Source organism: Girardinichthys multiradiatus, chromosome 8 (assembly GCF_021462225.1).
Source record: "Girardinichthys multiradiatus isolate DD_20200921_A chromosome 8, DD_fGirMul_XY1, whole genome shotgun sequence".
NCBI classification, from domain to species: domain Eukaryota; kingdom Metazoa; phylum Chordata; class Actinopteri; order Cyprinodontiformes; family Goodeidae; genus Girardinichthys; species Girardinichthys multiradiatus.
In genome coordinates, this window is record NC_061801.1 from 15,621,996 (window position 1) to 15,647,549 (window position 25,554).

The window sequence follows — 25,554 nt, forward strand, 5'->3', positions numbered from 1 at the left end:
TAAACAGGTTTCTGGGATTTCCTTCTTTGAACTCCGCAATTTTGGCAAAACGTGAAATATCCTATCCCAGAATGATGCAGAAACCCGAATCAATACATTTGTTTCTTTAAGACTGGACTATTTCAATTCTTTAATATCAAGAAATAGAAAATACAGCAAAAAAAAAAATGTGAATTCTGATAAAAATTAAAAGAAGGTAACATATCTATTTAATCTTAGATTCTTCATAATGTATAGAATTTGGGATAGAAATTTAAGTTCTCCTTCTTACTTATAAATCCTTTCTTCCAGAGATCCGGTCTTCTTTAAGACTTTCCGGTTTGATAAATTTTATAGGTAGAGTGGCTTTTGTTTTCCCTGAGCTATCTCTGAGTTGTGTTGCTCTAGGCTAGAGCTGCTGGAGGAGATACTGACCACCTTTTCTTATTCTGCTTCTTTCTCCTACTACTTTCCAATTGTGAATTGTTTGCCCTTACTGCTGCCAGTAACTTCATGTTCTCTCCCTGTTTTCTCTGTTTAGCTGTGCAGCAAAGGTTAAGCGATGAGGATGATCGAATTGAAAGGTAATGTAAGTAGATTCTGTCTATATGATTGAATTGATTTGATATTTCTTATAATTTTGACTTGTTGTCTTGTAGAGAACCTTGAGATGACATTTGCATAGCATTTGAATTGGTGCAACATAAAGAAAGTGAATTGAAAAAGAACGTTTGTCTTGCATGGTGTCTGAGAATATGAAGTGGGAGAGAACCTATAAAGGCTTACTGGGAGTTATGCACTTTACTTTGTGTGAAGTATGGAATGTCCTTGCCAGCGAGAACTTTGCTCTCTTCTTGCAGCCTTGAGTAAAACAACTAATTTCCCTGTTTATGTGGAGTATGTATTGGTCTTTACCTCCAGAAGATATGTAGATCACAGGTTAGCTTATAATATCAAATAATAGTCAGTGTCTCTGCATTGAAATAATTCTTAATATTAAGTGCCTTTTTATTGGTCAAGAACAAAAGACAAAAGGTGTGTTGTGAACCTTTATCCCCCGGAACTCAATTACCCTGAACTCTACCAACATTCCTGGGGGGACTGTGATTGTTTTTGTTTGCATCTCAATCAGAACATGAATGCTGTCAGACAGCCTGTTTAGCTATTTTACGGTGACAGTATAAAATATTAAAAATGTATAATTTTTATTTTTTAAAGTCTGAGGTAAGGGGGGGAGGGGGAGGGGGGGGATTAAGCTGAAATTGTTGTCTACATTAACCGTTAGCATCTACAAATTTGAAATAATTATAGTAGTTTCAATGAACAAAATTAACATTAAGTGCAGTTGCTTTAAAATTACATGACAGAAAACACATCAACATAATAAAATATGATCACTGATTTAGTGGCAGTGGCTAATGTTTGTCTGTCTTTTGTGGGCATTAGAAGACTGTTGGCACAGAATTGTAGATGAACATTTAGTGCCAGCTGAGTTTGCCTGCTCTATTATTGACGGTGCTATGGAAGTGCCTGCATACTACCAATGTAAACAGTGACTTTTTGTTTTGGAAAAATAAAATGTTGACTTCCTCAATAAGCGCCTCAGGTGCATATCTGAGCTAATTTATCATAAGTTTAATAGACAGAAAAACATATAGTATATGTGTAAGATGAATACAGATACATTTTCTGTAGTCAGTGGGCCACAGGATGTATGGGTTGTATTTGAATGCTTCAGGTGTGTATTTGAGACAACATCTTAATTTTGCTAATAAAATTTCTGGTACTGGGTTGCATGACCTTAGAGTCATTTTGATAAGGTTGCAAACATGTTATGATAAACTACTGCCTGTATGTACTGAAGTATTACATTCTGCTCATAAACCAATTTCAAGTACTGGTTTTACACAAAGTCTAACTTTAACTAATATTTAACTTCAGTATTTTTACCACTGTCCATATTTCTTTGTTCCTAATCACATGAAGCTGTACAGATCTAATGAGAAGTTTATATTAGGCAGAATAATTTTATTGTCAGGTCAGACTGAGCTATTTTCCCATAAGAAGTATGTTTGAAGAAAGCACCGTGACGCTTACTTAAAAACAGCATGCTGGTGGTAGCATCTGAAGGTCTGTTTGGCTGCTGGTAAGACTGGAGTATTGCACAAAGTGAATGGAATAAGTATGACTACCTCTAAAATCTTTGACTTCACCTTCAGTCAACAGCTAGGTGGTTGTAAATTGGAAACAATGTGTATTTCTAAAGGACACTGATCCCAAGCACACATCAGAACTTGTTTTGGAAGGTTAATATTAATCTTCGGAAATGACCAACACTGACATTGAAAATTCGGAGCTTTGTGCGCGCAGTGAAGGCAACATTGTACACCTCCTACGGGTTTTAACGAATCATGCGGGAACCGGGGTGGATCTCTTTCCTCCGTGCGTCGGGGAGCGGATCGGAGCCGCTCGAGAGACGCACACAGAGTTCGGTCCGTGTCCAGCTGCAGCAGGCTAACCCCGCAGAAAGGCCACTGCGGGAAGATGGCGACGGAGAAACAAAAACACGAGGGAAGAGTTAAAATCGGACATTACATTCTCGGTGATACGCTCGGAGTCGGGACGTTCGGGAAGGTTAAAGGTATGCCTCGGCTGTGTCGTCTGTGCGTCCTGTCGGCTGAAAGATGGAGGCTTTTACCTTAGCCGCTAACTTAGCCTGCTAGCGAGCTAAACTCTCACCAAATCGGATATGTAGCACATATGTTGTCATGTTGTTCTTTCAGGGAAACGCCACATGTCAGGGTAAAGCAGCTGATTGATTCGCCGGGGCTAAAATAACTTAGGGATTGTATTTGACACATTGATATTAGTTAGCTGTAATAGCGCTGAAAGCTAACCCTGTGAGCCACAAGTCGCTGTCAGGACTCTGAAGTAAACCTTCCTGGCTGCTTTTGATTCGTCTCCTTTTTCCTTTTCTGGCACGGTGCTAACCTAGGCCAACCATCCTGTTTGCTGCAATGTTGTCAGATGGCTCCCCAAGTACTAGCTGAGGTTATCTTCTCAGTTTGGACAGAAGTTGGATTTCTTAGCTGTACTATGTGCTTTTTTTAATGACACACATTATAAACCTGAACCTACCACCCTCTCACAACAAACAGTTGCACTGTTTATAGTCAGTTCATTTCCAAGGACTCATCTCCCTGGTACCCCTGTTCCTGTAGTTGATGAAAGGAAAACCCAGTGTTGGTGCAGTGGAGTTGTTGCCCTGTGAGAATGGTTTTCAGCACTGCTGCTTTAATGTTTCGATAGCTATGCGGATTCAGGTTTTTATTTTTTAGTTTCAATCCCTTGTTGTGGGAAACCTTTTGGTCTCCTGATACTGATATTGAGAGGTCCCATTCTATCCTCCATCTGAATATTAATAAGCCGGACAATAACTGTGTATTTCTTCATATATTTGTATTCAAACCGTAAAGTTGCATTTACAAAGTTGTACAGTGCGTAAAAGAATCGCTAAGATGCAAACTGTCAGAAGTACAAGCAAACATGTTAATGCATCTATTGTGAGATTTCAAATATCTGGCAGACATATTGGATTTTGACAGCCAGGTTTGTGAGAAATGACCTATTAACTGAGGCAGTTCTTGTTTTAAGAAGGTTTCAGAACCACTACCTTGTAGAATGCAGCTCCTTAACTACAAAAAGGCTGCCAGCACATTCAGATCCACCATGTTTCATGACAGACAGAGGTTGAAAGCACCTTTGCTGCAGTTACTTTCAGCCTTGCCAGTATTTACTTTTATCAGCTCTTGGTTAATTCACTCCAGTAGAATTAAATTCCTGTGGCGTTCGCTGATTGGGAGAAAGATAGGAGTTTTGAGTTTCCAACTGGCCAGTCTTTTCACAGGGCTGGTGAAGTTGAAAACCTGCTGTTTCCTCATTGTTTATCCAAGTTAATATTTTTGTCATGACATCTGTATTATTTTACACATAATAGTTGTATAAATTGTATGTAGTAGTAGTAGTAGTAAATCTGCTTTGAGCAGAAGGCACAGCAAGCCTCAGCTATCTTTGCGGAGCTGTTGAGAAGCTAGAACTTGGGTTAAAAGTACTGAAAACATTGGATTCTTCGTGTGGACCGCAACAGGGGTCTAAATAAACAGTTATTGATCTCAGTCTGCTGCAATTAAATAAAACAAGGCGGTTACACATCTTTAAATACCAAAACAAGATTTTAAAGGTTTTTTTTTTTTACTGTATTAAATGTTAAAGAGAAACAATCTTTTATTAGATGGTATGAATTAGTGTCATTTTTTTTTAAATTAAATTATATTTATTGTACATTCTGTAAGTAAATCTTTATGTAATTGTGTTATATAATTTCCATTTTCCACTCTGTTATTTGCTTGTTGTACAGTGGGCCAGCATGAGCTGACCAAGCACCAAGTGGCTGTGAAAATCTTGAACAGGCAGAAGATCCGCAGCTTGGACGTGGTGGGAAAAATCCGCCGGGAGATCCAGAACCTCAAGCTTTTTAGGCATCCTCACATAATTAAACTGTAAGTCCTAGATTACACTCCACTCACCGCCGCGTAATCCCCCCGCCGCCACGTTAATGCCATCCACTGAATTGTTTCCAGACTTTAGAAATGGTGCGTTGCAGAATGCATCCATCAGGGTGATATCATCTGACCCGGTCTCCTCTTCCAGCAGCGCTCCCTGCCTGTGCTGTGTATGCCCCCTTCTGCTTAGTTGCGCATTTTAATGAGCAAAAAGTGCATTATCGCCAACCCCAGCCTTATCGGCCTTGTGACCTCTTTGTCCTAATTTAAATCACTAAATGTGCACTCAGAACAACTGCCTTTTATTTATTAAAGGTTTACTTTGAGGCAGTCACCCGTTGCTTGTCCTGTTTGAAATGACTTGTGAAGTTCCTGACAACATTTGTACCTGCTAAGCCAGAAAGATGACGGATACTTAAATGAGTCACAGTTACTGTCTGAGCTGACAAAGTGTTCTGCCGTTGCACAAGGGAGTGATCCTCACCAATGCTGAAAATATATTTTATTTAGTAATGTACTGATACATACAGTAGTGATAATCTGGTACAGAAAGAAGGGCTGATCTAAATATGATGAAGCAAATTGCTGCAGTACTTCCTGCCTGCTGTGTAGTTGTCTCCAGGCCACAGTTACAGGGTTGGTAAATGGCGCACGAGGTGTGGCTAATGTCCTCAATATCAGTTCTATGTCAAGCATGCACAAGAATGTAAACTTTGTCTGTGTGATCTCGGAGAAGGAGAGATGTCATCCTTTTCAGAGTGCAGAAGCTAATGGGACAAACTGTGTGGTGTGGCCTGTTTAGTCTCTTAACAAATGCAGCAATGCAACACAACACTGTTTGCAAATCACTGCAGTGCTGTGTTGAATAAGCCAGAGCAACAGTTGCATGCTCATTTTTGTTTTACTTTTTGTAACATTTGAAAGACTGCAGCATTGTTATGAATTGGGTGTGGAAAATAAATTGTGCTGTGATTTGATATGGGAGTTGGATGAGTACCACAAATGATCTAAAACACGTTTCAGTAGGATGCACATTTTAACTTCATCCCTTCAAGTATCGGTCTTGATGGTGGCAATTTTTAAACGGCCTATCTTTGGGCAGATGATGAAATTATTCTGGGGTGTTCTCCTTGTGGTTTGTCTTTTGCCAAGATGACAAATCCCTTAAAGCTGCATGATTACTAGGAAAACATAAAATTGTAATATTATTGTTAAATGTTGCGATGACAATATTGATTGCAATTATTCCAAAACGTTTCTCCCTTTGCTTTTTTTTTCCCCATCATTACAATAGACCCAACCACTCACCTTCAGCTATAGCATCTTGGCCTCTGTATGTTTCAGGTGTAGGCATAAATCGCAGTGCAAGTCCATCCAACATGCCAAATATTAATGGCAAGCATGGCAGCTGGAATATTAGATCCAACCAACTACTGGATTCGGTTGGTCCTTTGCGTTTGCATTCAAATTGTGCTGACTATTCCATAGATTTTGCAGCTCTAAAGAAAACTGTTATACCAGGAGAAAAATGACACTGAGGGGAAATTGTCAAATTTATATGTAAACAAACTGACTGAAGAGAAGCACGTCGTTTTCGGTTGCTTAATGTTTTTTGAATGTAATGGGGTATGGCATTTCAGGAGGCCACTCTCCTCTGCCCACTTTAATAGGATTGTATAAGCAAAAAGAAGCTACAGCTCTAACCAACTCACTTAGGCCTACTAACCTATGTGCCTAAATAAGAGGCAAGTAATTTTTTTCCCCCTAGCAAGAGCAAGGTAGAAATTTATTGAAGTCTGTAGGTGTGTGTGTTGAGTTTAGGTCTTTGGAAACACAAGACTGTTCTGCAGAAACCCCTGTGGGTGGTGGGTGACCAATGTATGTCACTGGTCAGTGACATAAAGGGGTCACAATCACAATCCTAATGTCAAGTCCTTCGTCTTTGGCGTGTTCTGAAATAAAAGTCTGCTATCTGAGCTGTTTTGAATCGGTTCTGCTCCTCAGTTGTTAATAACTCATGTGATTTTAATCTTTTTTTCGTTTTTGTTGTTGGTAGGTATCAAGTTATTAGCACCCCTACCGATATCTTCATGGTCATGGAGTATGTCTCTGGTGGAGAGCTCTTTGATTACATCTGCAAAAATGGAAAGGTAATACATGATAACATTGAAGATAATCTTAGAGTTATAGATTGATGGCACGTATCCTACATGGCAGAATTTACGCAAAAGTGTTTCAGCACCGCATAATCTTTATGTGCTGGTTGTGTCTGACTGGTTTGTGTGAAGTCTAACAGGTGATTTCTGATCTATTAGTTGGAAGAGAAGGAGAGTCGGCGGCTGTTCCAGCAGATTATATCTGCGGTAGATTACTGCCACAGGCACATGGTGGTACACAGAGACCTCAAACCCGAGAACGTTCTTCTCGATGCACACATGAATGCAAAGATTGCAGATTTCGGTATGTATTCTGCACTACACCTGACCGGCCGGGTAAGAGGCGCAATTGTTGTGTTCTGGTGACAGGAAACCCAGTGAGGTTTCAGGTTGCTCTACAAACATGGTCTGGTGTGATTTTTTGTTTAATATTTGTTAGTATAGGGGGGCGGTCATGCATGTTCATATAGACAAATTGGTCAGTGACATAGGGCTTCCAATTATCAGCAGCAGCTGTCTGTTTACCAGAACATTTGGTAATATGTTGCCTGAACCTTGGAAGGAGAACGTCAGTTGACATTGAGAGTAAATGTTAAGCTAGAGTTAAAGCCGACAGGAAACAGCTCTGCAAATCTAGCACAGGAAGGTAAATTTCTCTTTGTCGTGGAGGAATGCACACAAGACTTTGTAGATATGGAAGATGGAGCGTAAAGATGAAAACGGATGGATTAATTGACTTTATTAACCCCAGAAAGGAAATAAAACATGTTTTTAAGCTCAGCTTTCAGGTCACACATACTTTACTTTGTTAAATCATTTGTTATATCTATAACTCAGATTTACTCTTGCTGCTAAAGAAAGGAATTTTATTCCTTATAGGGAATTTGAGCTCGAGTTGTAATGACTACACACAAGTCAAATAAATACCGGGAACTTTTATTACTTCACTTTAATTGCTTGCCAAACAGCAGTATAACATTGCTGTCTTTTACCTGCAATAGCACCATGGTTTAAGAATAACTGACACAAAAAGGTGGAGATGGAAGAAAGCTTATTAAGACTTTTTTTTTTATTCTTAGATATGATGTATATCTTGTAAATCTTTAACAAAATTTTTGCTATTGCAATATCAACTGCAGGTGTTCCTCTTTAAAATGTACTCCCTTGAAATGTTCACATTATGTCACATAACCACAACCTTTATCATCCCATAAACTCAGGCCAGCTTCCTCGTCTCTGCTGAAACCACTGTGGGGGAGGCAGACTTGTTGCATGTTTTGTTTGTTATTTTTTTATTAAAAAAAAGAATATGACTACTAGAATATGACAACTGCGTTTTACTTCAGTAACGAGTACAATTTCTGCGCAGGTCTGTCAAACATGATGTCAGATGGGGAGTTCCTGAGAACAAGTTGTGGGTCTCCAAACTATGCTGCTCCTGAGGTCATCTCAGGAAGGTAATGGACTTCATCAGTTCTCATGTGGATAATTTGCCCAGAAAGTCATACATTGAAATCTCATGTTTTTTTTACACCTGTCCTCAGGTTGTATGCTGGTCCAGAGGTGGACATATGGAGTAGTGGTGTCATTCTATACGCGTTGTTGTGCGGGACGCTCCCCTTCGATGACGATCATGTGCCAACGCTCTTCAAAAAAATCTGCGATGGGATCTTTTTCACCCCGCAGTATCTGAATCCTTCAGTAGTAAGCCTCCTGAAACACATGCTGCAAGTGGACCCAATGAAAAGGGCAACCATAAAAGAGATCCGGTAAGGCAAACGTACGATATTAACCATAAGGCTTGGTTCGCATGTTCTACTCCTGATGTGTTATTCATTTCACCACCATGTGTTCCACACAGAGAGGATGAGTGGTTTAAACAGGATCTGCCCAAGTACTTGTTTCCCGAGGATCCCTCCTACAGCAACAACATGATTGATGATGAGGCCTTGAAAGAGGTTTGTGAGAAGTTTGAGTGCACAGAGGAGGAGGTTCTTACCTGCATTTACAGCCGCAACCACCAAGACCCGTTAGCCGTGGCCTACCATCTCATCATCGACAATCGACGCATCATGAACGAGGCGAAGGATTTCTACCTGGCCTCGAGCCCTCCCGACAATTTTCTGGACGACGTGGCCGGAATCATCAAGCCCCACCCTGAGCGTTTACCCATTTTCGTGGCGGAGCCTCCTCCAAGGTCTCGCCACACTCTGGACGAACTGAACCCCCAGAAGTCCAAGCACCAGGGTGTAAGAAGAGCCAAGTGGCACCTGGGGATCCGCAGTCAGAGCAGACCCAACGATATCATGACTGAAGTGTGCCGTGCAATGAAACAGCTGGATTATGAGTGGAAGGTAAGCAGAAAATGTCCATGTCCAATGTAAACAGTTTTAAAATTGATTGGACCTCAATGTGTTGTGTATTTATTTTTGCTCCTTCCAGGTTGTTAATCCATATTATCTACGTGTGAGGAGGAAGAATCCTATCACTGGAATGCAAACCAAGATGAGCCTTCAACTGTACCAGGTGGACAGCAGAACCTACCTCCTTGACTTTCGTAGCATAGATGGTAAGGTCTCCCACTTTGTTCTGTGGTACGAGTGCGTTTGGTTTAGACCTCGTTTTTTCATGGTTCTGTTCAGGCGATGAAGTTGTAGAGGAAAATAAACAAATCACATTTGGAATGCAAAGCTGAACAGTCCTGTGGAGAATCAGTTGTCCACTCAACAGACAAATGTTGACTAAAAGCTGTTGCATTTTAAAGGATTGTCTGTTCCTGTGAGGAAGATGAACAGAACTTTACAGCAGATTGAAAACACAAGGGCCCAGTTACACTAACTATCAGTTGTTGCTGTGCAGCTGTTTGTTTTTTTTTCTTTTCTAAAGTTGCTGCTGCCTACGTCTTGTCGTTGCCGTATTCCTATGCCATGGATTTTATGTTGAGTGGAGTTATTGATGACTAAGAAATGTAGACTCAAGTCGCACCTAAGTCTTGACTAAAGACTTGATTTAGACTTGAGGTTTTAGACTAGAGTCTGTTTAACAGTCTCATGTAATCAAGGGTAAAAGTAAGCCACTAACTACCAATCTGACGTGTTCTCCTGCGAATGGGTGTGTTTCATTTGTTAGCCAGGAACATTCGGGGACAGTTTAATGGTTCTAAACAATCAGGATATTTTTTAGTTTTAGCTGCACAAAATAATCCCATGAATGTTTATCAAACTGAACTGAAAATGTATTTGGGTGAGTAAAAAAAAAACTAAACAAGCTTGGCTTCATCATCCTATGCTCTCACTGTTAAACTAGCGTCAATACAACAGTCAGCTCTGTCTGTTCTTCAAAATAAAAGCATTTCCACTTCCAGTTTCATTTACAGCATTTTCTATTTTCCACTCGCTGCATTGGGCCTCACTCTTTATTTTGTAATTTGTAGCGTACCTTGGAACATATTCATTATTTAGACCTAACAAGTTTAGACAATAAGGGTTTTAAATGCAGATTTAGTGCATGGTTTTCAAACAACTTCACAAATTCTCCAAATCCACGTAAAGCAGAACAAAATGCTTGTAAGACGCTTTTTGCACACAAGTTGACATTTGAACTACGTCTTTAAAAACACACTTTTTGTTTAATTGATTCAATTAGATGACATATGTCTGATGAGAGGATGTTTATTTCATCAATAGAGACTTGACTTGGAAAAGAAAATATTTGTAATTGTGAACATCTCTGAAATAGGTTAACCTGCATTTAGGGAAACAGGACGAACATTTTCTTTTGACCTTTAACACCTATGTTTAGTATTTCCTTACTCATTAACTTTTTAAGACCTGGTACACTTTTATGGAAAAAGTTTTTTGTTTTTTTTCTACGTTCTGGGATGAAGTTGACCTTCCTTTAAAACTGCTAATCTTTATATTTCTCAGTACTTTTAAGTGTTTTTGTTTAATTGAGCTAAGTAACACACATGCCTGTTTCATCAGGTCTTAATGGAATATTACTATAACAGATGATCATGGTTGGTTAGGAAGGGGATGAGCATATTTATGGTGACCTAGGTATCTTAGCTAAACCTGAACAGTTGTTTATCTGACCCCTGTCCTGCAGTGTGTTGCCTCAATATAGACTTCATTAATGATTGATTCAAACTTGAGGGCTTTTGGGTTGTCTGTCTTTGGACTTGGCAAGACCTTCAAAGGAAAAGTGTTAGATAGGAGTGCGTTTGGAGGCAGTTGACGTGACACAGGCATGCTGTATAAAGGGTGTGAGGCTAAAATTTGACCTTTGGTGACACAATTTGTTAGCCGTGTTAAGCTGTAAATAGCCCCCATAAACTTAAGGTTGTGGAATGCTTGCTGAATTCAATTTGTAACTAGAAGGTTGTTGATTTCTATGAATTGATTTATTCATCTTGTTTAGAGTTTTAAAAGGCCACTTTTAGTGAGATTTGTTGCCTTTCATTGGAATTAACTGCTAAAGAATGACAGAAAACCACCAGGGATAGTAACAGCTGACCCATCACAGAAGACTGAGGAATTATGCTCTTGCAACTTAAATCTCACAGTAACTTAGCAGTTTAGAAATACAGTTTTTGGGATTTTGCAAGAAGGCAATTATTATGCAATAATGATTTCAAATGCTGGGTTTTAGGGTGGTAACGATACATCCAGCCCACAAGATGAGACAGTACATGATATTGCCTGTGCTTGCGACACCCTACCCCCTGCTTTCTGAGGGGTAGAGTGCCCAGTTGTTTCTGTGGAGTTCGGAAAGCCCTAAATGAGTTTGCTTTGGTAGCTCTAAAAACAGATCTTTCATAAGTACACTTGGAAACACAAAAAATAGCAAAGATCAAACTTATTTTATTTTTAAATATTTTGCCATCTCAAAAACTATTACTAGTTTATGGCATGCCAATGTTTTTCTTCTCAATAAGCAAACAAAGGGGGAAAAAATGAGTAGTATTTCTCTGTCATGAAATATTGAGGAAATACACGGAAACCTAGTGAAACATTAATGTAAGTATATAAAATTTTGAAAACATTGGTATATTTGCAGATTAGAGTGCAAAATTAGTATTCTTGTTAAAGGCTGTTATTTTAGGACAACTATAAGTACCATATATTTTTGTTTAGGGCATTAATGAACATATACATACAGTACAGACCAAAGGTTTGGACACACCTTCTCATTCAAAGAGTTTTCTTTATTTTCATGACTATGAATATTGCAGCTTCACACTGAAGGCATCAAAACTATGAATTAACACATGTGGAATTATATACTGAACAAAAAAGTGTGAAACAACTGAAAATATGTCTTATATTCTAGGTTCTTCAAAGTAGCCACCTTTTGCTTTGATTACTGCTCCACACACTCTTGGCATTCTGTTGATGAGCTTCAAGAGGTAGTCACCTGAAATGGTTTTCCAACAGTCTTGAAGGAGTTCCCAGAGATGCTTAGCACTTGTTGGCCCTTTTGCCTTCACTCTGCGGTCCAGCTCACCCCAAACCATCTCGATTGGGTTCAGGTCCAGTGACTGTGGAGGCCAGGTCATCTGGCGCAGCACCCCATCACTCTTCTTCTTGGTCAAATAGCCCTTACACAACCTGGAGGTGTGTTTGGGGTCATTGTCCTGTTGAAAAATAAATGATGGTCCAACTAAACACAAACTGGATGGAATAGCATGCTGCTGCAAGATGCTGTGGTAGCCATGCTGGTTCAGTATGCCTTCAATGTTGAATAAATCCCCAACAGTGTCACCAGCAAAGCACCCCCACACCATCACACCTCCTCCTCCATGCTTCACGGTGGGAACCAGGCATGTAGAGTCCATCCGTTCACCTCTTCTGCGCCGCACAAAGACACGGTGGTTGGAACCAAAGATGTCAAACTTGGACTCATCAGACCAAAGCACAGATTTCCACTGGTCTAATGTCCATTCCTTGTGTTCTTTAGCCCAAACAAGTCTCTTCTGCTTGTTGCCTGTCCTCAGCAGTGGTTTCCTAGCAGCTATTTTACCATGAAGGCCTGATTCACACAGTCTCCTCTTAACAGTTGTTCTAGAGATGTGTCTGCTGCTAGAACTCTGTGTGGCATTGACCTGTTCTCTAATCTGAGCTGCTGTTAACCTGCGATTTCTGAGGCTGATGACTCAGATGAACTTATCATCTGCAGCAGAGGTGACTCTTGGTCTTCCTTTCCTGGGGCGGTCCTCATGTGAGCCAGTTTCTTTGTAGCGCTTGATGGTTTTTGTGACTGCACTTGGGGACACTTTCAAAGTTTCCCAATTGTTTGGACTGACTGACCTTCATTTCTTAAAGTAATGATGGCCACTCGTTTTTCTTTACTTAGCTGCTTTTTTCTTGCCATAATACAAATTCTAACAGTCTATTCAGTTGGACTATCAGCTGTGTACTGTATCCACCTCCTGCACAACACAACTGATGGTCCCAACCCCATTTATAAGGCTTGAAATCCCACTTATTAAACCTGACAGGGCACACCTGTGAAGTGAAAACCATTTCAGGTGACTACCTCTTGAAGCTCATCAACAGAATGCCAAGAGTGTGAGTAGCAGTAATCAAAGCAAAAGGTGACTACTTTGAAGAACCTATAATATAAGACATATTTTCACTTGTTTCACCCTTTTTTGTTCAGTATATAATTACACATGTGTTAATTCATAGTTTTGATGCCTTCAGTGTGAAGCTACAATATTCATAGTCATGAAAATAAAGAAAACTCTTTGAGAAGGTGCGTCCAAACTTTTGGTCTGTACTGTACATTAAAATAGGTTTATTTGTTAACAAGGTTCATTTTGCGTTTTATTTTTGTGCCAACAAAAAAAACGTTTGTCGCACAACTTTTAGCACAGCTCATGTGGGCATATGAGGTTGTAGATGTTTATGTAATCAAAACTTGTGAGAACGGACCAAGCTTCTTGGAGGAATGTCCCATTTCTCAGTAAAATATTTGAACCACTTCCTGAATTAAGTGCCAAGGGATAGGGGGAAGGGGCTGCTAGTGGTATGGAGGGAGTGCCCTATGAGATTCAGCCAAATAGTTCCCATTTTTCTTTGTTTTCACAAATGAAGATTTTAAAAATTCCATACTGTTATAAAGAGTCTCTGTTATCAAGTCTAATTGGTATTTTCAAGTTTAGGTTGGAATAGTGTATAAGTTGTTTTATTTTCTTTTGGCTCACCTAATTTCAAGGTGCTTCTAATGCCAGAAAAGTGGGTTTTGTTAGTCTTTATTCTCCGGATCTCTGTTCAGTGTAGAATAATCCAACCCCAGGTTTGAGCGATTTTATAACTAGAGATGATCAAATGCTGCCCAGATTTCGTGAAGTAGCCATTTCAGTTTAGTTTAGTCGAGGTATTCTCACACTGATTACAAATAGTTTCTGTCTTGTCGATTTGTTGTTTCTTTTTTCTGTTGAGCACCCAGAATGCTGCCACACAGACAATTACAAGTGTTGTCAGCCAGCCCAAGCAGATGTCTTCATTACTCAGCTCTGTTAATACAAAGGAGAAAATCAAAAGCTACTTCCTTTCTTAGTTGAAAGTAAGAGTTTTAAGCTTAAATATGGCTCTGGGTCAACCTTAAATTGTTCATCTTCATATCAGACGCTCATGATAATAGCTTAGACCCATTGTACCACACAGTCACATGGTGACAGCCCCTGGTGAGATAGACTTCACACTGATGAGAATTATCGTGATGTTTTATAATCATGAGATCTCATTGATCACGATATTGGTACATCCTTGCTAGTTATTACTGCATATCTCGCAGGAAAATTGAATTCTCTATTTGTGTTCATTAGTTTTTGTTGTGTTTATTGTGTTAAACCAAGTCTTTCCTGTGCTGTTTAGATGATATGCTGGAGACTAAATCTGGAACTGCTACTCCTCTCCGTTCTGGGTCTGTGGGCAACTACCGGACCACAGTAAAGGGCGACGTAGAGGGACAAGACGTTTCAGCCACCTCCAGCACTGTGCAGCCTGCCAAGAACGCCGAAGGCTCCTTAGGTTCCTCTCTGACCTCGTCCATCGACTCATTGGGAGGTGGGGAGAGCACGCCTGCCCCCCGACCAGGGAGCCACACCATCGAGTTCTTTGAGATGTGCGCAAATCTTATTAAACTACTTGCACGATAGCTTGCAAAACAATCATCGCTAGCCTTTTTTCTCTCTGAGTGTCTTTATAGCAATAAGCATGCGACCGATTCATGGCTCACTTTATCCAGGCTCAGGATGAAGTGATTGTTCCATGGCACTGATGCAGGTTGGCGTTCCCTAATCTGTAGGGGAAAATATACCAAGTTGACTGGGTCTGTAAGAGCTTAAGAAAGAGGAATCACGTGCTACTTACCTAGCTACGACAGAACTACATTTCAGACGGGGGTTGGGGGGTCTTAGATTTCCAGTTCAGTCCTAATAACAGATGCCCACACCCCAAATACAACTATATGCAGAAGTGAGTACACTGAACGGTCTGTACTGTAGGCCCACTTTCCAGTACAGAGAACAAAATCTCGTTTTTTGCCTGCAGAGAAGGAAGCCACGAATTGGGGTTAAGAATTGAGTGGCAGTCAGGAGGCAGCAGGCCCTTTTGCACAACTCTCTTTAATTTTCTGCTGCTTTTATCTTTTTTGTTTTTTCTCAGTAATTTTCAGAGAAGCGTTGCAGATGTTACCAGGGAACTGCACTACTTCATGTCCATCACATTTAGTTAGACCCCGAAAAGTGCAGTTACCACGGTGGGTCTGCAGTGCGTCATGGACAAAAATAATGCTTCATCAGATTCATCTCGGGTTTTCCTGTTTCTGTCAAAGACTTAAATGTTCACGATTTTGTCCTGTTTGTAAAAACAGTTGCTTGAATTTGTTTGTCCCCTGCATTTTCATGTATAAAGACACAAACATATTTATCAAGGCATTAAGTGGAGGAAGCTTTGGTTTCATAGAATTTGATTTTATTTCTTGTATTAAGTTCAATTGCTGGATATTCTATACACATTTATTCCTTTCTCTTTTTTTTTGTACTGTTTTTAGGTCTTTGTAAGTTGTCGCCCTCAATCACAATTATTCTGACACTTGATTGTCTTTCTAGATAACTAGCCTGCTTTTCCAATTTAAGAGGTGTTCTGTTATGACACTCGAAATCTACAAATATATCCTTTTAAGTGTCATGTATTAGATGGACAAATTGATTTTGACTTTTGTGTTATATTTTTCGGGGATAAAGTATAGGATATGAGTGTGATTACTGAGTGAAATGCCTTCGGGCTACGCTCTTTTCATAAATGCCAATCAGTCATGTATACAGACCTCAAGGCCTAATTTTAAATGAATAGTAGCAGTTATATCCGATGTGTAGAAAGTTTCCTTCGTCGGTGAATACATATGGAAATATTTTCCTTTTTTTTTTCAGATGTTTATTTTTTAGTTGCTTTCACATTCCTTCATAAGTTGACATTTTATTCCAGACTTCGCTTGAATCTATTTGGTACTGTAAATTGTGAAGGATGGAAAGTTTTCAGTCAGATGGTAAACGTGTGACAGATTTATATTTTGTCTGGACATTAGGCTGGCAGACTTAAAGTCCCAGATATGTCTTATATTTAGAACAGATCTCCTTCCATTTCCTGTCTTAAAGTTTGGAGTGGGTAATTGTTTGGCTGCCTTATCCTCATCAGTACTGTTTCAATTTTTATGATAGAAATTTGATTTCACTGCTGGTCAGAAATATTGGCACCTTTTGCAATTTTTAAGATTGATGTCCACAACTTATATTGTTAGTGTTATATCAACAAACACATTTAAAACTGGTTTTGAAAAACATGCATTTTTACGACAACAAAAAAGTCTTGACTCAGTTTCTTTTGTTTTTATGAAAACCGCCCCTACCTAAAGCTTGAGATTATAAGCGTTTAGCCTTATACAAAAGTGAAATAAGTTCTCAATATTATGTGGGAAGCATTTAGACTTCAGATCATGATTAAAATTGCAATGTGTGACAATAATTGTGATCATGTTCTCTTGTGTTAAAATGGGTTTTCACCCAAAAACATTTAGCTAATGTTTGACCTTAATGTCTCCGTTTTGAAACCACATTATAAAAAAAAAAAGGGTGACGACATTTTATGGTGTTGTAGACATGGTGTAAAATATCACTCATTTTTAAAGGGTTTCTTGCAAGTCTAGGTTACCAAAACTTGTCATGCCTTACATGATGGGTTTTGTAGAGGAGCTGAATGTGTGCAAAAACATTTACTCTTTGAGAGATTATGGTAAGTGTCACAGAAGACTGTTCAATTCAGTGTCTAGTTGAACCTCTTCAAAATATTGCTCTATTTTTGTTCGGTGTGAAGGGGGACCCTACCAGATTGAGCAGTGTAAATTTGATTGAAAAGTGTTGAATCATTTGTATACACACCTGGCTAATAAACTGCTAATAAATAGCATTTTTTTTTTTTGCAGTTTCGGAGTTTTATTTTTTATTTTTTTTGTCTTAATTTATTCAAAATAGCTAAATATTTTATTTTTGCAAGTTCATTCTACCTTTGTCAAATTAATCTAGAATATAATAGGATTATGTTTTCTATATAGCACCAGAAAACGTTTAGATTTTATCTGTTAAATTCTATACACGTTACAGCTATTCAGGGTTTTATAGGGGTAAAGTAGCTAGTTGTTTAAAAAGTCAGCATTCAGAGTAGGACAAAAGGTATTTGAAAAATAGAAAAAATGATTTATTAAATGAATGAACTGTAAATTACTAAAGGATGTAGACATAAAAATTAAAATACTCAATTAGAAGCTTTTTCTGTCCTGATCCCGCCTACTACCCGAACCCTCTCTGTCCCGCAATCCGCATCCGGGACCTTCTAAAATTAAAGGACGCTTTTACTTTGAAATAAGATGTAAACAGCTTCCGGGTGATGCTGCATTAAGGTAACAGCGATATAATGGGGGAAACGATAAAAACCTTATGGGTCGACACTTCCATCGAGGGTTTCGTTTCGCTGTTCTGCCTTTATACCAAAACTAGACTAGGAAAATTTATTTTATCTTAACAGTTATTTACAACAGGAATCCCGGGAATGACGAACATTCATTAGATCTTGCTAAATGTAACTATTGGTTTATATCAATACCTGATTAAATGCATTTTGTTGTCCAAAACAAATCAGCGAAGCAGTTACAGCTATTATGAAAATAACTACGGCAAAGAATCTTGTTCAGAGGGGAAAATCTCCGAAAACACAAGTTAACGACGTACATTTAAGGCACCATTACAGGTTGCAAACGCTAGGTTTTGCGTATATGTTCTTGCATACGGCATAGCTTTAAATGTATGTATATACATCTGCTCTCATTGTCTGAGCATAATTGTAACGGCTCTACATGCATTAATGTTCAGTTAAAATAAAGTATGGTTTTGTTAAGTGAACGTACTCTGCCGGAACTGTAACAGCTGCTGGGCTATCAATGCTAACGCTAGCTAGCAACTTTTTGATTGTATTCCTCATAATATGCGTTAACGCTGTAGTTATATAAAGCAATACTTCCTGTTTGAGAATTGTTGAAACAAGTTCTGCTTATCAGGCTCCGTATTTAGCAGTACTATCATAAAATATTAGCTTATTTGCCAATGTTTCAAAATAAAAGCTCTGTTCAATACTCAATAAAAGCATTTTGTTTCTTGCAGAATGGCCTCATTTAGCTGGAAGAGGAAGATTGGCGAGAAGGTGTCAAAGTCAGTGGTTCAGCACTTTGACGTTGAGGACGAGAGAAGTGAAGGTGATGATGTTGAGGCAGGTCGCGATGAAGAGGTGGACTGGCTGCACGCTACCAAAAAGAGGAAGGAGATGCTGCTGGAGGACTGTGCTGCAAAAAGCAGGAGACTGAAAGAAGTGGGGACCATGCTGGCTGAGGAGGGCAGGTGAGGACACCTCATGCATTCACAGAACCGTTGATGGTAAGGAGAAAACTGGACAAAATCAATCTGGAGACTCGGCCAAATTGCTCTTGCTCTGCAACAATCAGTAATCTTTTGCTGAAATAATCAGATTTAATTTAATTTAAATAAAAGCATCACCATTTAGAACCCCCACCATTTTCAGTCAACCAGCAGTACCTACTTTGTGCATTTTCTTTAGTTTAATAAAAACCAAATAGACATATTCGTAGATGAAGAAATCGGGATAAACTTTATTTGCTGTTGAACTTGAAAGTACCACTTCTTTCCAGTACCCCACACGAAAAAAAAATCTTTTAAGTGTTTTTTAGTCCTTGAAGATATATTTGGGAGTTCAATGAAAACCTGACATCTGTATTGGCCTAAATGTAGTTCCTTCTGCTTATTTACTTTATTTAAAATCCTTTTCAGAGCAGGCAGCTGATTGCAGGGGCTCACAGAAAGTGCTAATTTGTCAGATTGTACAGATTTGTGAAAGCACACATGCACACAAATATGGTGGTTAGTGTTGTGTAAATCTAAGTGGGTATAGTCAGTGGATAGCCAAAGGGAATATGAACAATAGTATAAACGTGTTGGGACCCACAGCCATGGATACAACTTGAAAACTCCGGTATGGACTTTTCTGGAACTTTCAAAATAAAGTGCATTTGACCTACAAAGCCTGCACAGCCAAACAAACTGTAACATCGGACTTCCCTTGATGCCACTGGCCGTATAAAAACCCCACCTTCCCGTTGGTCCGATCTCTTCCACACGGCCTCCAGAGGGACCGGACAGGGGGAACACAGCGCGCTAATGTCTCTTTGCTGGCAAAAAGACATAAACTCTTCAACTGGATCCGCGAATGTCATATGATCACATGCACAAGTTAAGTAGGAACGAATCACTGTTTGTGTACCCGGTATTCATTCATAAAAAGGGGAAATTAAGGTATAAGCATTGCTTGACTTTCTCTGAGGCCTGCAGAAGCAAACTATGTGCCAGAGAAGTCCCCTGCATAGACTCTGTCTCTATGAAGCCGAGTGGAGCGGTTTTTCCAGTCTGAAAAAAGGACAACAGTAGCCGTATCACCATGGTAACTTGCAGCTTGGTCGGCCTGACAGGGTTTGGGCAGAGAAAGATATTTAGGATGAAATGACCTAAACGTTTTTCATTTTATGAAGTTTGGTTTTGTTTGTGTTGAACTCAGCTATCTTAGTGCTAGCAGGCTATCTGCAGCACACGTGCTCAGTTTTGTGTTCTGTGTTTGTGTGTTTTTAAAGTTAAGACAAACTTTACTTGAAGGGTGATTTTTAAACAGAAGATTGATCATAACGCGCCGTCCGCGCTTCTGCATTTTAACCCTTTTATTAACGGTATTTTTAAAGGTGTGTGTTTGATTCTGGTGCTAAGCTATCAGCTTCTTTTGTTAGCTTCAACTGCTAACAGCTTAGAACATGTGCTTGCCTGCTAAATAATATTTACCCAGAAAGGATGTTAGTTTTCAATCCAGTAAATAATGTTTCCCTAAACATTATTTCACTAAATTTGATAACTAAGTAAACACCATTAAGCCCCATTTCTCCAGAAAGATTTGGCCCTTTTCCAAAATATTCCCTTAAATATTTGACCATTTCCTTAATAATATTTATTTAAATATTATTTTAATAAATAAAGGCAGCTAATGAGACCCCGTTGAGAATTAGTCATCCAGAAGGTTGGATTTATTCAGCAGATAATTCTTTAAAACATTATTTTATTAAAATAATATTTTATCTGATCTTGCATTGTGAATGGTTGTCTAAAGGTATGCTGATTACTGCCTAAGTTAGTTCCAAGACTAATTTAACTTAATTTCCAGATTCTTCAAGATAATCCTTGGTTCTCAAACATAAATAACATTGTATAGTAATGTTGCATCACTTTTTCAGTCATGGTTTCAACCATCTTCAATCAACTTGTTTATATTGTTCATAGCCCATTAGTCTTCCTTATTCTTTAATTCTGCTTAGTAGTTTAGTTGGATTGTTTTAGTATAGTAAAGAGTTTTTTTAATTGAAACATGTTTGACTTTGAGTTGACTTATTTGTGTTAATAAATTATTGTATTTTAAGAAATTGTATGAATTCATTCCATATATGTGCAGAGTTGATGCTGTTCAATAATGTCAGAGCTCGTCTCACACCTTTCTATTTTGTCCTAATACCATCGCCTTAATGGGCTGGTATTCACAGGACAACCCTTAACAGACCGAAATATTTGATAAAATGTTAAATTATTAATATTAAATATTTTCAGATTCATAGTCACAACACATGGAAAACATACTTTATTCAGGGGTGGTGATATTTTTAGACTGCCCTATATTTTTTGTGGTTACTTCTGGAGAAGCAACAATCACACTTTTCCATGGTCAATCAGATTTCCAGTTTTCTTTGAAGTCTGAACTGCTGATTTGGAGGGTTTCCAATTTTTTTTTTCCTCCTAAAGAAAATAAAAGCTCTTGTTTTGTTTTTATTATGACAGCTTGTTATGAGACTATTATTATTGTCCAAGAAAGAGACCCCCTGAACTAAAACCGATGTGAGTTGTGGCTCTATAAGTTGTTGTGTCATTATTTTCTGGGTTAACATCAACAATGCATTGAACAGTGCTTCATGGAACTTAGTAAAGTCTGATTTTGAAGAGTCGCAGCTGTTTTTTTTCCTACAGAATTGCTTATACCATCCTTAAAATCAGTAACAGATCACATATTTCTCTCAAGCTTGCAATTAAGAACACACACATTTCTCTGTATTACAGTATGGTGCAGTTGTGGTTATTTCACAAAAGATTTCTTGATAGTTTTCATCAACAACCTTTTTCACCAGAGGAAAACGAGACAGAAACTAAATCAAAAACTCCTGCAGCATTAATAAAACCGCAATAAAAATCATTGATGTTTTCATTAACAATTAAGAAAACAAGATATTGCAAAGATAGACATTGATAATTAATGTACTCTAGTAGGGCTGAAACAATCAGATTAATTGTGATTAATTCATTATTGAAATAATTGTCAACTAATTTAGTAATCGAATAATCATTAACTAGGGTATACAGACTCTAAAATGTGGCATTCGCTGAAAGAACAACCCACTCAGAGCAGTAATAAGGCCAAAATTGTTCTAAAAAAAAAGTACATTTAGCATTTAAGATGATAAATCTTCTTTGTATATATATTCTATCCAGAACTCTTTAAGTGGCATAGTTTTAGCCTCACCTGGTTCAAAATTCTGTAAAAAATCTCATACTAAGCAATTTTTGCTATTCAATTATTAATTACATAATCGAAAAAACAGTTGACAGATTCATCGATTAGCAAAATAATTATTAGTTGCAGCCCTATTAAGCATTCATTTGTGTCCACGAGGTGGTGGTCACGTGTTTCCAGTGGAGACACAAAATCATTAAGCGAAGAAGCCAAATGGACAGGGTGCATGTGAGATTACCTCTCACTACTGTTTACGATTAGGATTGTGTTTTTATGATGACGATAATACATAAGCTGAAGGTCACAAAGAACAACCAAATCTGAAAAGGAAATGTTATCATTCTAAAGTGCAACAGTGAAAAAGGAACAATTGATTCTTGGTGTTAATGCATTTCTGAAACATACTTTTTTATTTCTGAAAGTTATTTATATAGTTTAATGCTTATAATACTTTAGTACAGTTTAGATCCATAAAAAACAAATAATCCTAAATATTTTGCAACAACATAGTATTTGCACAAGAAAATATGATAAATGTTTATATTAAAATGTTTACATTTATCTCTCAGAAATTTGATGTATGCACATTTCTGAATGCTTCTCCTTACTGTTGGGGGAGAGATGTGCTGTTACCAATTGTCCAGAAGAGGGCAGCAATGCACACCGCTAACATTGCTCCTGTTTTACTGAATGTTGCATTTTGATTGTATGTAAATGTTTCTACTCTTGGTAACTTTGAATGATAACTTCAGAGGGCTCTTTATCCTTATTGACCCTTTAACAAATTATATCTGTTGACCTTTTTGCAGACAAAGAAGAGCCGCTTAGTGCAAACCCTGTTTGTGCTGATGGAAGTGATGTTGTGGCCGTTAGTTACTCCCTGTAATCGTGTTTGGCCAGAGAAAGTGGATTTTGCTTGGAAATGATGCCATGGTGGTGCTGCCTAATGGCTGCCTAGAGATTTGAGGTGGTGTCTGTTTGAGGATGCTGGTGACGGGGCATTTTCATCTTTAACAATATTGACCTTTGGTGTGAGTTTGTTATTACAAAGGTTTGGATGCTTCTGATGTAATCGAGGAGCCCCTCGGTTCTTGCTTCTGTTCTGAGCCTTTTCATTCTGTGTCTGGAGGGTGGAAGTGTGATTCTACCTGTAGATATTTTAATGTAAATTTACTACCAGTGCATAGTTAATTTATAGCCAGATTTGATGTGACTGTCTTTTACCGGCCATTACTTTTTATTTGTTGAGTGTGATAAATGTTCAACGCCATAACGTACACCCTAAACGTCAGCCTCTGTAAGAACCTGGCTGGGAAAAAGAAACATATTTATTGCCTAAAATGCTGCTATACACCCTTTACATCTGATTTGTTTGTTGTATTTTATCTGACACATCATCCGGGGTGCAGGGTGTAATTTGTTATTTCTGACGTCACCTTCAGGTTTTATGAGTTAAATTAGCCTTTCTGATTACCTGTGTTTCGCTTACATCATAATCAGAAAATGAGATTCTCATGTATGATAGCCTTAAGTTGAAAAACCACGCTTTCATCGTAGCACAGTATTAACACAAACATTTGAAACAAAACAGCTCTTATTCAAAACAGCTTATCAACCAGGTTGTTGTCGAGGGCCTAAAAGGCCACTATTCATCAAATAAGTAGGTTTGTCGAATAAGCATTTATATATTTCATTTGTTTAATAAATTAGATTAAATAAATAGAAAATGTATCATTCTTTATTTAAACGTCTTAATAGTATATTAAATACCCAAATAATAAAATGTATAAATCGTTAATGAAAATTAGAATTCATTCTAAAATCATTTAGAATTGTTTCAGTATTAATTATTTAATATCTTCCTCAATGCAATCCTTCATCAGCCATTTGAAACTGTCACATCTGATTGGTTAACCTGTGTAACATGTCAGCTTTAGACCAATAGCCTTGTCTGTAGCAATTTTAGCCTCGCCAGCTGATTTTTATGTGTAAGGCTGATAGATAAAATGCACTACAGGAATATGAAGTTATTGAATTAGTACTTAAGTAATTCTATATGCTTTTAACATTTAATGAATTCAAAATATAATTAATGATTTCAACATTATTATTATTATAGCAACATGTTTCTTCTAACTGGATATAATATTAACGTTTTGGAGTGGCGCACCCAGAGTCCCAACTCATGCCTGATAGAAATTATGGGGAGGAAGCTAAAGATTAGGGTGATGGCAAGTAGGCCTTTACACCCTCAAAAGCTTATCAGCAAAGATAAATCTTCAAAATACCAGTGGAAACATGTTTCTAACAGAAACGAAGTTATGGTTGAATGAAAATAATTTTACATGTACATCTGTCAGGAGTATAATACATTTTGGGCTTAGATGTATATATTTTATAATAAAAAAAAAACATTTAAACAATTATAGATGCATTTGTCCATTTATTTATGAATTTCCATAAAAAAATATTTATTCAATATTTATTAATGTTAATTTGTTTAGCAACTTTTTTATTCATTGACTTGTGGCACTTTTGACCCTTAGCAGCTCGTGGTATTCCAACTAAAACAGCATTACCTTAATAACAGTGATGTTCCTTTAGCGTTTTCTATAAGTGTGAGAAGAACGTAGTACGCCTTCTTCTGGCCAGGGTGGGGGGCGGAGAGGTGTGCAACATCATTCTGTGCACCATACTGTGGCACTTTAAGGTTTTGAAAGAACCTTTGTAATTCCTTGGAAACATTGATACCAGTACCCCTCCCACAGCTTATCACGTGTGAGGAACGCTTCTCTTTTTTTGCATTGTTCAGTTGAATGGTCAAAACTTCCTGTTTTTCTCCTGTTCTCAACATTCAGACCAACTGAAAAGCTCCTGACTTTTTTATTTCAGATTTATTTGCTTTTTCAAACCGTGTGCTTTTGCTTACAGCAGTTAAATATGAAGGATTAGTGCGTTCCTTGCAGGCCCTTTCCTCTAACATGCCTCTGACTGATAGACAAAGATAAAAGATAGATTATGGAAGGCATGGCTCCTTGCCTCATGTGGTGTATTGCCTAATTTCCTACTTTGCTTCAAGCGATCGAAAGATTTCCACACTGCCTCAGTTCCTAGTTCCTCAGTCAGCTCTCTTCCTAATATATCCACTGGTATAATGTATGAATTTATTGTTTCACCTGATCCCTGTTAATTCCCTCTGAGTATGGGCTTATTAATTGCTTTTGTATTTTTCAGGTTATCCATCTCAGTTAAGCAGTGAAAGCTTCTAACATGACAACTGGAAGGTCAAACTAATGACTCCAACATCAGTCTCTGTTCGCCGGTTGGGAAACTTGTTTTGAGTCAGCGTTGACCCTGATGACACGGTTTTTATAGATTCACGTCAATTTAGTACGGGCAGAAAGTGAATATGTGCTGTAAAAACAAATGTATGCAAAACAGTTGAAGCCAGAGGTAACAGCTGCTTGGGTTGAGAGTAGGTAATGTGCCTTATAACCAAATGTATGTAAATCTTGTTTGCGTTTCTGTGAGTGTCTCAAATATGACTCAATTGTCAACCTTTCAGACTCTGATTTGCAGCCTGTCTTTAACTGCAGGCTGTTAGTTTATTTAATACTTTGCCGCCTTCGTTAC

At 38.2% G+C, this 25,554-nt stretch overlaps 2 protein-coding genes across 6 annotated transcripts in view; both read left to right on the forward strand.

Moving 5' to 3' along the window:
* The first annotated feature begins 428 nt into the window (after positions 1-428).
* prkaa1 (protein kinase, AMP-activated, alpha 1 catalytic subunit) lies at positions 429-17,184 on the forward strand. 3 transcript variants are annotated; one of them, XM_047372994.1, is made up of 9 exons: positions 429-563; positions 4,397-4,538; positions 6,598-6,691; positions 6,857-7,001; positions 8,067-8,154; positions 8,242-8,466; positions 8,559-9,051; positions 9,140-9,266; positions 14,578-17,184. In XM_047372994.1, exons 1-9 carry the CDS (start codon positions 542-544, stop codon positions 14,859-14,861), a joined length of 1,620 nt encoding a protein of 539 aa, XP_047228950.1. In that variant the 5' UTR covers positions 429-541; the 3' UTR covers positions 14,862-17,184. The 3 variants fall into 3 exon arrangements, with proteins under 3 accessions (XP_047228950.1, XP_047228949.1, XP_047228951.1); XM_047372993.1 differs by lacking the exon at positions 429-563 and adding an exon at positions 2,406-2,620; XM_047372995.1 differs by lacking the exons at positions 429-563; positions 4,397-4,538 and adding an exon at positions 6,168-6,286.
* A 461-nt stretch (positions 17,185-17,645) lies between these two features.
* Positions 17,646-25,554, forward strand: part of ttc33 (tetratricopeptide repeat domain 33) — a 38,328-nt gene continuing 30,419 nt past the window's right edge. The window contains exons 1-2 of one of the 3 annotated variants that reach the window (XM_047373128.1): positions 17,646-17,659; positions 18,417-18,650. In XM_047373128.1, the coding sequence (XP_047229084.1) occupies positions 18,418-18,650 (233 nt within the window). In that variant the 5' untranslated portion in view covers positions 17,646-17,659; position 18,417. The other 2 variants (XM_047373126.1, XM_047373127.1) reach the window with 2 other exon arrangements.

Bases quoted from the DNA above. Each gene is read 5' to 3' on its own strand.
- prkaa1 (XM_047372993.1), top strand. From the start codon at position 2,524: ATGGCGACGGAGAAACAAAAACACGAGGGAAGAGTTAAAATCGGACAT. The intron at 4,539-6,597 runs GTAAGTCCTAGA...TGTTGTTGGTAG, and splicing joins CATCCTCACATAATTAAACT to GTATCAAGTTATTAGCACCC. The intron at 8,467-8,558 runs GTAAGGCAAACG...TGTTCCACACAG, and splicing joins GCAACCATAAAAGAGATCCG to AGAGGATGAGTGGTTTAAAC.